The sequence below is a fragment of the Vanellus vanellus genome (assembly GCF_965231255.1).
Source record: "Vanellus vanellus genome assembly, chromosome: 2".
Classification (NCBI taxonomy): domain Eukaryota; kingdom Metazoa; phylum Chordata; class Aves; order Charadriiformes; family Charadriidae; genus Vanellus; species Vanellus vanellus.
The window spans coordinates 12,304,172-12,316,906 of record NC_138906.1 but is presented as its reverse complement, the minus strand read 5'-3'; the positions used below and the strand labels follow the sequence as shown (position 1 = coordinate 12,316,906).

Sequence of the window (12,735 nt, the reverse complement as noted above, 5' to 3'; positions counted from 1 at the left end):
GTTCTTGATCACAAAGAACATATATTCCCGTGGCTTGATGTTTCTTTGGTGCAGGGAGTTGTTCTCCAGAGACAAATCAGATTACATGAGACAAATCATCTGTAAATATGTAACGACATACTGCCATACTCTGAAGATGCTAATTTTCACGGAATCACGGAATCTTCAGAGTTGGAAGGGACCTCTAGAGATCATCTAGTCCAACTCCCCTGCCAAAGCAGGATTGCCCAGAGCACATTACTCAGGACTGCATCCAGGCGGGGCTTGAAAATCTCCAGAGAAGAGGACTCCACCACCTCCCTGGGCAGCCTGTGCCAGTGCTCTGTCACCCTCACCGTAAAGAAGTTTTTCCGTGTATTTGAAGGGAACTTCCTATGTTCCAACTTGTGCCCATTGCCCCTCGTCCTGTCACTGGGAACCATTGAAAAGAGCCTGGCTCCATCCTCCTTCAGCCCACCCTTTAGATACTTGTACGCCATAATAAGGTCTCCCCTCAGCCTTCTCTTCTCCAGGCTAAAGAGTCCCAGCTCTCGCAGCCTTTCCTCATAAGGGAGATGCTCCAAGCCCTTAATCATCTTAGTTGCCCTTCGCTGGACTCGCTCCAGCAGTTCCCTGTCCCTCTTGAACTGGGGAGCCCAAAACTGGACACAGTATTCCAGTTGTGGCCTCACCAGTGCAGAGTAGAGGGGGAGAATGACCTCCCTCGACCTACTGGCCACACTCTTCCCTATGCAGCCCAGGATTCCATTGGCCTTTTTGGCAACAAGGGCACATTGCTGGGCCATGGATAATTTACTGTCTACCACAACCCCCAGATCCTTCTCCTCAGAGCTACTTCCCAGCAGGTCCGCCCCTAACCTGTACTGGTGCCTAGCATTCTTCCTCCCCAGGTGCAGGACCTTGCACTTGCTTTTGTTGAACCTCATTAGGTTCTTCTCTGCCCAGCTCTCCAGCCTGTCCAGGCCACGCTGGATGGCAGCACGGCCCTCTGGGGTGTCAGCCACCCCACCCAGTTTGGTATCATCAGCAAACTTGCTGAGGATACACTCTGCCCCCTCATCCAGGTCATTAATGACTATATTAAACAAAATTGGACCAAGTATTGACCCCTGGGGGACACATTTGATAAATATAAATTTAAGGGGCAACAGGAAAGACCTTTAACGATAGCCAAAAAAATCCCCTCATTCTGATGTCCAGTAGGATTTGACCTCCAGTGTGCATCACAAAATCAAAGCGAAATTTTTCCAGTTTAAAGACTGTAATGCAGTTCTGAGCAGAGTTTCGATAAAAAGTTTTTGCTCTAATATAATCAGAGTTCGGCTTTGTAGTTATTTTGATAATTTGCATAAGCTATTGTAAGCTTTTAGTATTACACTACTCATTTAATTTGGCTGCTGCTGCTGCTGCTGCTCTATTATGGCCAAAGTTATAGGTTAGGATAGATATCTTTTAAATATGTATTCTCAGCTTTAAGACGCTTAGGTGTCTGTACTAAGCTACAGGGAGAATCTCTAGTTTGGCATATGTATCACAACTGTGTTGGATAATTCTTGAACTTGGAGGTCAAACCAGTGAAATCTATAAAAATACCTGATATTCTCACCCATCTTTGGGTACGTACTGTATATATTTCTGAGGTCTTTAAGCTTTCATTTGTCTGTATTTTATTTTTTTGATTTATACATATATAAAATTCAAGGAGAGAAAGCACATCCCAGAGCTCAGAAAGTTCATGTAATGAAAATCACACAGTGCTTACCTATGACTGTAAATTTATATAAAGGGTTAAACATCTGACTACAAAATTTTTATTCTGTATGTGCATTTAAAGTTTCTTTTATATGCTTCAAATATGTTTCTGTTTGAAAATCAAAGGCCTCTATGCAAATTAAAGGCTACATAGATTTCTAACAAAGTAAATATATACCCATGTTCCATAAGGCATGACTGATAGTTCTCTGACATCCTTAAAATTCTTAGGTGTTCTGAGGGGGAATATTAACTTATAATACAGAAGACTAGTTTAAAATATTTTTCTGTCACCTGGACATCAATACGGGAGAAACACAGCTGATGGAAAAAACCACAGCTCTGACTCGGGATTTCCCTTCCCTGACAACCAGAAGAGCCAACTTGTTTGGGAGAAAGATACATTTTCTTCAATTATAGTATTGCATGGATGCTTTTTGAGTTCCCAGAAACCTTTCAAATACATGGTGCTTATGTGTGCTTCCAAACTGCCACTGGAAAGTATTCCTCCACCTTTTTGCTTGTCCTCAGACATGGGGTGCTGCCAGTGCACACACTCTATCCCTACATGAATGTGCTCTGCATCGTTGGTTCTTTCTTATTTTCATGAAATGGGGTAAATTATACCACTCCAGTGGCAGAAATGAAGAGAACCTTAACTGGAAACAGCTGTTCTGTCTGTGATCTTCTAATGCAAGAATATTGAAAGAGATAGGAAGAGGAGGTGATGCAAATATGTATGTTTGATGGAGGAAATGCTTTGAAGTCATGCAGCTGTCACAGTTTCTACTTTTTAGTCAACAGATGTGTCAGGATCATTACTCTCAACTAAACCTCAAACAGTTCTTCAAGTTACCTGACATAAGACCAGCAGCTTTGTACAGATTGTGTCCATAGTCTAAGCCTGGATAGACTGTTCTATACAAAAAAGGGTACATTTCACATAACATAACAATTATATTTTTCTTTAGAAGTCATTCAGACCAAATTTTTGTCTGTATGGCTTTGATTTCTCCAAGCCTGACTCTGAAAAGGGAACCAACTGAGGATTTGTAAATCTGATGAATGAAACCTACAGCTGTAGATATTGCCATGATAAGACATCTGTTAAGCAGATACTACAAAGGAACAGGGCAAGACAAACCTCAATATTCCTCTTCTGCTGGATAAGGGTTCTTCTTAATAGAAATGTAAACAGCAGATGGGCAGCTAGGGTGCTAAAACCCCACTCTTTGGCCAACCAGTGGTGGCCACCTTGGGAAGAGAGTTTGTTTTAGGTAACTTCAAGTGCCAGTGCTGCTTGTTCAGAAGGAAACCCTTTTACAAAAGAGCAGGAAGCTTCTTTCTCCTGTTATTTCACCCTGCTCGGCTCCATGTGGTGTGAAGTATTTGGTTAAGGGTATAGGTCTGAAGGGAGAAAATTCACCTCAGTGCTAAAACCTGAAAGGAGGTACTTTAAGTCCAATTCAGTTTGCCTTGTAATGTCTGAAAGATGGATGTACTTCGCTGGAAAGATGTAAACAATTATAGCTAAATTTAAAAATACTCTCTCATGTTACTAATAGCTGACTAAGTACAATTATTTTCTTAGTCATGATCTCCTCTCCTATTTGCATAGCAAAACTGCGTTATAAGTAAAAGATAAAAAGATAAATATCAGCATTTTTTAATTGACTTAGTTATTGGGTAATTCAGTCATGATCTATAAAAAGCTCTTGCCACTTAGCAAGGGAGGGCAAAAATTGTGCTGAGTCTAAAATAGTTGATAATGACAAGACATCTAAAATAAAGACATTATTCAAACAATTACCGGCATAAGCTTCGTTGTCCAAGCTATTATATTTCAGTTGGTCACTTACAGCACAATCTAAGGTGCTGCCTTCTTTTGTATCTCAGAGGTTTCTGGGGATCGTTTATGTCAATTGAGACAGAAGTTGTTATTTATTCATGGTATTTATCTCAATCTACTCTAATGCTGGTGCAAACCTGGAAAAAAGTTATGAGACAACCCATAAAAATACCTTCGTAATACAGACTCAGACTTGAAAACACGGGAAAACAAACTGTGGTAGCATGCTGAGTTATCAGGCTATGAAAGAGAAAGATTAGCTCTGTGGAATTGTTTAGCAGTACTAGCATGAGTCAGACCAAATTGTGTTTGCCTTCTGGAAGGCAAGTCTTTGTTATGCGGAAGAATTGAAATAGCTCTAGCTAAAAATAGTAGACAAGCAAGTGTCCATGCAGAATGCAAAGTTCATGTTTCTTTACATTTAATTCTTTCCCCTGGATTCCAACCCTGCTATGATCGATTTTTCTCCTAATATACAAACAAGTTCCTTTCTTAGCTAAAATGGGCATATTCAAAATAAAGAGGTTATAAAAGGGATACGCATTGGCACTTGCAAGTGATTGACAACATGCTGTATTCTTTTCATTTAGAAAAAATGATCCAGTAATCTATCCAAGGTATATTTGTCTGTGTCTTTTCTTTTCCAGGCTGTTTACAAGCTTTAACTTACTATAAAATTAAATGTCACTGGAGAACCTACAACCTAATTGTATCATTTTTTTAGCCTATTGCTTACATGATTGCAGATATACAGCGCCTGTTTAAATCAGTAGAATTTTTTTTTTAGTAAAATCATGCTGTACATTATAGTTGTATACATTCATTTTGTGCATTAACTTTAATGCCTGTTCGGATGTTGGGAAAAAAAATCAAATGGTATCCTTTCCTCTCCTCTTTGCTGTTCTGCCCTTCAACACTAGAGGTACACGGTTAAACCTTTTAACTTATTTTTCACAGAAAATCATTCTGCCCCTCCAGATGTTACTACTTACACCTCAGAACACTCAATACAAGTAGAAAGACCACAAGGATCAACGGCACGGGTGGCACCAAAGTATGGAAACGCCGAACTTATGGAAACTGGTGATGGTATGTCACAGAACAAAACTGTTTTCTTTTCGAGTAGTGTAACCTTTTTAGTGGTTACTGTATGCATCTAGTCTTTGTTTCTTCTGAGCACTTTTCACTTATAAACACGTACGAAGTTGCAGCATCTTTACAGTCTTAAAATAAACTGGTAAAAATGAAGCTGACATAGAAAAATATTTCTTAATCAGCAGAGCTGACTCCCTGTAGAAATTGTTTGGCAAAAGAAAGCAGTGAATCTCTTTAGATCTGCTCTTCTCATGCTGCCTGGTTACGGCTAGCCTGTTTTTTAAATGGCAAGGAACGTGACATGCTAGAATGGCTGCACCTTGAAAAATGACATGTTTAAAGTTTTATTTTCTGAGCGTATTTTTTTTGAAAAACAGTTATTTGTAAACCCTTTCTTATTTACTGCTCCTCTTTTCTAAAACTTATTAAACGATATTTCAGCGGGGTGTGGAGTTGTTGACCAAGTGTATCACATCTAAACTTAGCAGCTTCAGCTCTAAAAACCACTTGGTCAAAGTTTTGGAGCCAACCTTATGGAAGGGTAGGAAGTTGAAATTTCTGCAATGCAGTGACATAACGCTATTAGTTCAGGAACAGATGACGTGAACGTTGCAGAGGCTTTGCACTCAACTAGGGAGAATTAAGGGGGAGGTGATTAATGGGATTATACTGTAAAAGTGCCCCTTGCCCCACGCTTCTGTTCAGAATTGTGTTTTTAATGTGCTGTACGGGCAAGCATGCTCCCTTTGGAGTTCGCTGCCTGGTGGGATTGGCTGTAGGGATCTTCAGTGAATACAGGGTCATGCTGAAGTAATACAAAGATGTGAACCATGTTTAAGATGGATACTGGACAGATGTCTACTGCAGTGTAAAGAGCAACCCAGAATAAATGATGGGGCAGAGCCTGTGACCCACACTCCTTGCTGAGCGGCGGTCTTGTCAGACAATGTTGGAATGACCAGTGATCATGGGGAGAGCCAATGCCTGTCTTCTGACTGACCATTGCCAATGCCACCTAGAAGAGTTCTCTAAGGTTACTAACATTTGCTTTAGGGAGGGTTTTTTCACTGTGCTTCTCTCCCTCAGTCCATGTGCTGTTTCCCCTCTAATTTTGCAAGCTCGCTCTGACATTGTTGTATTGTTTTTATTTAAACTAGGCGTTATTGTTCCTTTTTGCCGAAATGATCTTAATGTCTTAATGTTGAATATTTGAATCACGGTATGGCATGAAACTGTAGTTGTGGTGGCCTTGCAGTCCTAGCCTTTTCCTTACCCCACTTAACATCTGGTGGCGTTCAGCATAGCAGTCGACTGATGTCTCCATTGATCCCTGTCCTGCAGGAGTACCAGTGAGCAGCAGAGTGTCAGCAAAGATTCAGCAGCTGGTCAATACACTAAAACGGCCCAAACGACCACCATTACGAGAGTTCTTTGTAGATGACTTTGAGGAATTGTTAGAAGGTAAAATGACTGTTTTTCAAAAGGTTTGGGGATCTCTTATTAAAACTCTGTAAAATGTTTGTCTCACACGTTGACTTTCTAGAAAGCTAAGTAAGCCCTCCCTGTACTGGCAAGTACCCAAAAGCATCAGTATTCAGTGGAATCTGCTTGTAGTCAGCTTGGACGTAGAGCTGTAGAGTCAAAAGTCTCTCTTGTTTGCTCAACTCCTGGTTCTGCTTGCAAAGAAACCACAGAAGAGAGTGGAGGGAAGCTTTGCTTTGAGAATATTCAGCTGTGGGTTACAGCCATTGCTTTTGAACACCGATACGAGAAAAACTGTCAGTGAGGGAGCGTGTTAAATGTTTTACACATCCTTTGTGTAACAGAGGAGCATTGAAAAAATGAACTAAATGTAAGATAGAAACAAGGATAAAGTCAATAAATGGAGGATTTTTGTAAGGAGGCCAGTGCTTTGAGAATTAAGATTTGCCGGGATGTGTTGATTTAAATAGTCTTCATAGTAGTTCATAAGAAAGCACTGTAACAGAACCTGACGTAAATCGATCTGTTACTGATGACTTGTTAAAGTACATTTTTTCCGTAGTTCTGCATTTTTGCCAGGAAAAAGTATTCTCCATCTCTCTTTAGGAATAAAGAAAGGTTGATTATTTTGAAGATAAATATATGCATGCTGCCTCAGCAGTTTCCTTCCCTGCTTGTGGAGCTAGTGTAAGGATAAGCGTGTGCATTCCTGAGATGTTCAGTTACTTCATCTCTGTTAAAGTTAAAAGTTAATTGTTCTGTTATATTTCTCTGTTGCTTCTCAATACCTTCTAACACATTATTATTTTCAGGATATTTTGCAAAGGTAACTTATTCTCTTGGTTACACAGGTATACACAAGGTATAGAATTTACATGGTAACTGTATATCTTTTCATAATCATAAGTTCAACAGCCAGATCCAAACCAGCCAAAGCCAGAAGGAGCTCAGATGTTGGCTATGCGTGGGGAACAATTAGGTGTGGTTACAAATTGGCCGCCTTCTCTGGAAGCAGCTTTGCAGCGATGGGGGACCATCTCACCAAAAGCTCCTTGCCTAACCACTATGGATACTAATGGAAAACCACTGTATATTCTCACTTACGGTGAGCACTCTTCAGACTCCTTGTACTTTTATATATTGTATACACTGTCTATGTGTATAGTAAATGCATAAATGTACAGTGAAAAAAGCCCTCCAATGATGCATCTGTTCTGAGCAGGGTAAGACAATTCTGAAGCTGTTGCTGTCTGAGTATGGATTGCTGAGATGTTATAGTATGATTTACTAGACAAAGAGCAAAAGAACTGAGTCGATACACCCATGGAATCACAGATTACAAAATAAAACTACCTTTTAAATAGAAATACATCCTAGGGCAGATTTCCCTGAAGTTTAATGTCTAAATCCATTGCCCATGTATACTGCCCAGGCTTTGTTCTGCAAAAGCAGAACCTGGTATACAAAATTCACCAGCTTCCTGACAAAGTTAAAATAGGAATTTTTCCCGTGTTCTACTGACATTGCAGTAAGTGTGATTTGAATTATTCCTCCAGATGTGTAGTTGTACAGCTAGCAAATGTACCCCCTCGAAATAGATTTGCCAGGATATATTTCAGTGTGATCTTTGGTATGTTGATACAGTTCAATATGTGCAGCCTGACAATCTATCCCAACCAAGAAAGGCCAAAGAGAAATAAACATAAGGATATCCCTGACAAATAACTCCCATATAGCTTCTAATTTTGAGATGTTCAGGGGACATTTAGGAGATGTTCAAAGGAATTATTATGAATAACTGTCAAACTTTGCAAGCAAGTTGGAACATTTCTGTATGCTATTGATATGGATATAAAAAATGATTTTGCTTTTTTTTATTTCTGCCTTCTCAGCGAGCTAGAGTTCTGTGCAGAGAATGTTCTTACATGCTGTGATATAGATGTCTGTCTGTTTTGTTCAGTGCTGAATCTGAGTGCGCCTTTCCGTTCAGGAGTCAGACTGAGTGATGGTCCCTCTCTGAAAAGATGTCTGCTGCAAGTTTGGCATTGCAATATAGTTAAAGGCTATTAAAGCATAACAGAACCTTTGCAACTGAAGGTCATGCATGAAACATTTTCCCCTCAGGTACTTTAGAGTAAAGAAGTTACTTAAATTAGGGGGCAAACATATGATTCACCATTGATCGATGTTCTTCTTCCTTAAGGACATTTACTTGGAACTAGAGAAGAACTTCAAAGTTTGCAATTACATGTTTGCGGAAGAGCAGTTCATATCATCTACTGAATGCCCTAAATAAATTGGACAGGAAAGGAAATTAAGATGTTAGTGAGAATCAGACCATTTTTCTGAATATGGGATGCTGTCCAGAGAGTCTGAGCATATGTCCTGCTTCCCCTGAAGGGCTGTATGTAGGCTGAGCAAATCAATCTGAGGAACTCGTCCACGTGGCTCACAGGGCCACCTAGCCTGCTTCTCTGTCCTAAGCTAACTCTTTCCAAACCCCTCTTCTAAAATGTCCAAATCCTGAGAAAAATGGGACTAAAACCCATGTTTTCATTGTTTCCATTTGGCAGCACTCTAGGATATGGTTTTTGCTGTTGCCTTTCAGTAGTTTCCTGAGGTCAGAAAAACAAATTTTTTTTTCTTTTTTTCCCCCTTCTTTTTATGGATAAAAAAAAATATAAACCAAAACATTTCATAAGAGATTTAGTTAATTCTTTTCTACTAGCTAGATTTCAAGCTGACATTCGTCTTCATAGGAAATGTCCATTTACTGTGTCATAGCAGTTATCTTAAATGACAACTGCTTTTGAAATATCATTAGCTTTATAGCCACCTGCCATTTTATTAGTGGCTTTATGAATGATTTTGCTGTAGCTATTCCACCTTTTGTGTCTGTAGTATTTTCTGGCAATTGTGGGCATGGCGTTTTTTAAAGTTTAACATGAATAGACATTAAGCCTTGAACTTGAGAAGCTGTGGATGCCCCATCCCTGGAAGTGTTCAAGGCCAGGCTGGATGGGGCTTTGAGGAACATGGTCTAGTGGAAAGTGTCCCTGCCCCTGGCAGGGGGGGTTGGAACTAGCTGATCTTTCAGGTCCCTTCCAACCTAAACCATTCTGTGATTCTATGAACTTAGCAAAGACACTCCTATTTGTGAATTTTTATCCCTGTGCGTAGTTCCACTGGCCCCGGTGGTAATAAACTTTCGAAAGATAAGCTAAACCCACAATCCTACCACATGGTATTAATGTGACACTTCATTTCCTTGTGTGCATGCTGTTGTCAGATGACTAAAACTTTAAAATATCAACATTGAGGACTTTCAGTAGCCTCTGAGTTTGTACCTCACAATTATTTTCAGGTTCTTTGCCAACTTAAGGAAACACCCATTACCAGGATTTTTTATATGTACACTATTTTGACAAGTATTCAAGAATATTAATAATAATTCTAAGTCTCTAGTGGTTCGGTCTTTGATGTGTTACCAGCGTGGTCACTATGCGCCTCTTCTTCAATATTTTACCTCTGTTTACTGTTTCTGCTTCAGTTTCTTCTCACACCCTCTTGTGTCTTCATGGAAATCTCTTCATTCATCCTCCAACTTCCCAGTTAAAAGGAGGCTTCTGATCCCTACTTTTTTGATACACAGCATCTTCTCCAGTTTCTTGTCTCTGCATGCATGAATTGCAGGTTTGCCTGCTTATTCCAGACTTCTTTCCTTCTTTCTAAAGTGTATCCCAGGAGTGTCTGTGTAGCTGTCAGCTAGGTCATAGCCCGTTTGAGTACGAGAACTTATTCCCTTAACATGAAGCATATTTATCTTCTCCTTTGTAGGTTGTTTGTAGACAATCATCCTGCCTGTCACTCGGGCTGTAACTTGAGTATCATACATGACCCAGACTTTCCTTTAGTTTTGTACAGCCCTTCCGTGTCCAAACCTCGCAGGTTATTTTGGGAGCAAATCTTGTCAAATGCAGACCTTTTGCTGCATCTACACGGCAAAATCTCATTCCATCTGTCACCTTAGTCTTGATTCTTACAGCCGGCTCTCTGGCCCTGAAAAATGCAGCGTTGGCCTGTTGCATCTGTCCCGGATGGTTTCATACTTCCTTTTGCATGCTGACAAGGAGCGCTCTGAGAGTCCATGAAATTCTCCTTCTCCAAAGCCTTCCTCACAATTCTTTTGCTGTCCTGTCCAGAGACATCTTAAGAGTGGTCAGAGCAATGGCCAAGCTATGATATGCCATGGCAGACAGCGGTGGATTGGTGTGATAAGGCCACTTTGTGTGATTTACTGGGATGAATTTCCCTACCTAGCAGTGGCTGATGTGGACATGATACGGTTAGTGTGGATTTAAGCGGTGAGTGCTCTAGATGATGATGTGCTGTTGTGCCTTAAGGGGAACTAGTTTAAAGAAGTTATTCTTTCAGCAGTTGCTTAAAATCATCTCTGCCTTCCCATTCCTCTGCAGGGATTCATCTAATTTGTAATGCCTTATATCTCCCGTGTCTTTTTCGGCATGTGTTTTGAGCTTTTTGTCTTCATAGCATGTCAGGACTGTTTTCCTCCATGTGTCTCAGATTACTGGAGATAGAAGAAACGAATAACTGCACTTGTAGACTTGATCTTTTTTCACACAAGTTTTTGAAGCGGTTTGCCTCAGTTCTTGAAGTTCTTCTCAGTGCCCCAGTTGTAATCTTTATTTAATGTACTCAAAACTCTTAAACTCTTTCCACTGAATGAAACACTATGAATATTACTTATTTCTCAAATATTTTGTTCCTTTGGGAACTTGGTTAAGTGGAGAACATCTTAGTTAAGTTATTCACAATCCCTTTATGAATCAAATCACTGAATATGCAGAAATTGAAATGTCTAAGATATTGGACGGAAAGATGTCTTTATCGGGTTTTACGTAAGTCTGAACGCTGACTAGAAACCTAATACATGCTTTGAGGAAAAGGAAGACAATTTCTGGCTCAGACAAAGTTAATCAGAGTAGTCAGGCATCTGGTTTTGGTATTGTTGGTATTAATAATGAAGCGCTTAGGAATTTCATAGAGGAGAAATGTGAATAAAGGACAATTAAATCCTGTATAGTACTTATGCTATCACAGTTACTTCTCTTATTTAAAATTTTTATTCTAATAAGAATCAGAAAGGCTAGAGATAAAGTAAAAAGCTGAAAGTAATTTGGGAAGGAGCAAGTTTTGAGCTTTCTTATTGTAACCTTTATTAAAAACAACAGAATGAGTACCGGTTAACTACATCTGATTCAAAGAATCTCATTTCCTTTGTCTAACACTTTCTGTAATCAGATTTTTTAAAAACCATTTTCAGCAACTCCAATATATTGTTTCCCACCTCAGAGGCCCGGTACAGGGAGACAGAAAGGCTAGCAAAAGTAGCAGAGAAGGCTCTCTGGATAGAGACGTATTTTTTCTTTATCCATTTGGATTCTCTGGAGAAAAAAATACCCAGAAAAGGGCATTTTTTTCAAATGAATTGCCTATAAAAAAAATAGTCAATGCAACTTTAAACATTTGGAGGCCAAAGTCATGCTACCTTAGCACAGGTGATGTAGCTTATACTGGAGATACCCCGAGATGGCTGAAACTTAACAACAGACCGAGAAAAGCCTACCCCAAGCCACACTGCACTTGGCGTGTGAACCGGCCCCCCACGTCCTTTAGCTGCGAGAACCTCCTAGGCCAGGAATTCCACATGTATCAGGAGGAGAGAGAGGGAATCGAGACTCTTCTAACCAAGTAGCTACCTAACCAGACTGTCCTTATCTCTGAAATAACTTGGTGCATGCAGGGGTATGGATAGTGACGGTTCAAGTCCCTAGATAGATATCAATCTTAAGATTTTTTAATACTTTAAACATTTATTTATTTAATAAAAAGATGGAAAATAACTTTAAAAACTCTGTATTGCAATCTATGATTAAGACCAGAGTATCAAGCACTGTAATGGCAAGGTTACCTCTATTCTGAGTCTGTCTGGAGTCTTTTATTCTCTGCAACAGAACATTTTTGTTCTTTTTCTTTGGGTTTTTCTCCCAAAAGACAACAACTTTCTTTGCTGCTCAGGATGGAACTAAAGAGTTTATGAAGAAAATATTAACAGAACAGAACTGCAGCTATTATTTTGCAAAGCAGAAAAAGTGCTGCTTTATCTGCATAGCATTAGGAATTTTGCCATTTCACCCAATTTAATAAATGCTCTTGTTTCTATTTAATATAAGAAATGTCATACTGTGATATTGAGAAAATGAATAATTAACAAAATTATTTGCAGTTAAACTTTGGCAGCCTCGCAATTGCTGTGCACGGAGATTGGTAAGCGACCACTGTTTTGGTGTTGCTGAGTTAGTGCTGTGTGGTTCTGAAAAGCGTCCTGAAGATGATAAGGAAATTGAATGTGGTTTGTCTTCTCTCTGAGTTTTCTCCCTGATACAGCTTTTCTCTTATAACCTTCTTTACATTCAACACAAACATGTACTCCTTGTACAGATCTGCAAAGGAGGAGGAAGGGGATTTACTTGAGT

At 39.6% G+C, this 12,735-nt stretch overlaps 1 protein-coding gene across 1 annotated transcript in view; it reads left to right on the top strand.

Moving 5' to 3' along the window:
- DIP2C (disco interacting protein 2 homolog C) overlaps positions 1-12,735 on the top strand; it is a gene marked incomplete at its 5' end in the record, with an annotated part of 178,225 nt that overhangs the window by 59,474 nt on the left and 106,016 nt on the right. The window contains 3 exons of the mRNA XM_082479767.1: positions 4,559-4,690; positions 6,038-6,157; positions 7,086-7,283. Coding sequence (XP_082335893.1) covers positions 4,559-4,690; positions 6,038-6,157; positions 7,086-7,283 — 450 coding nt within the window. The remainder of the gene's footprint in view (positions 1-4,558; positions 4,691-6,037; positions 6,158-7,085; positions 7,284-12,735) is intronic.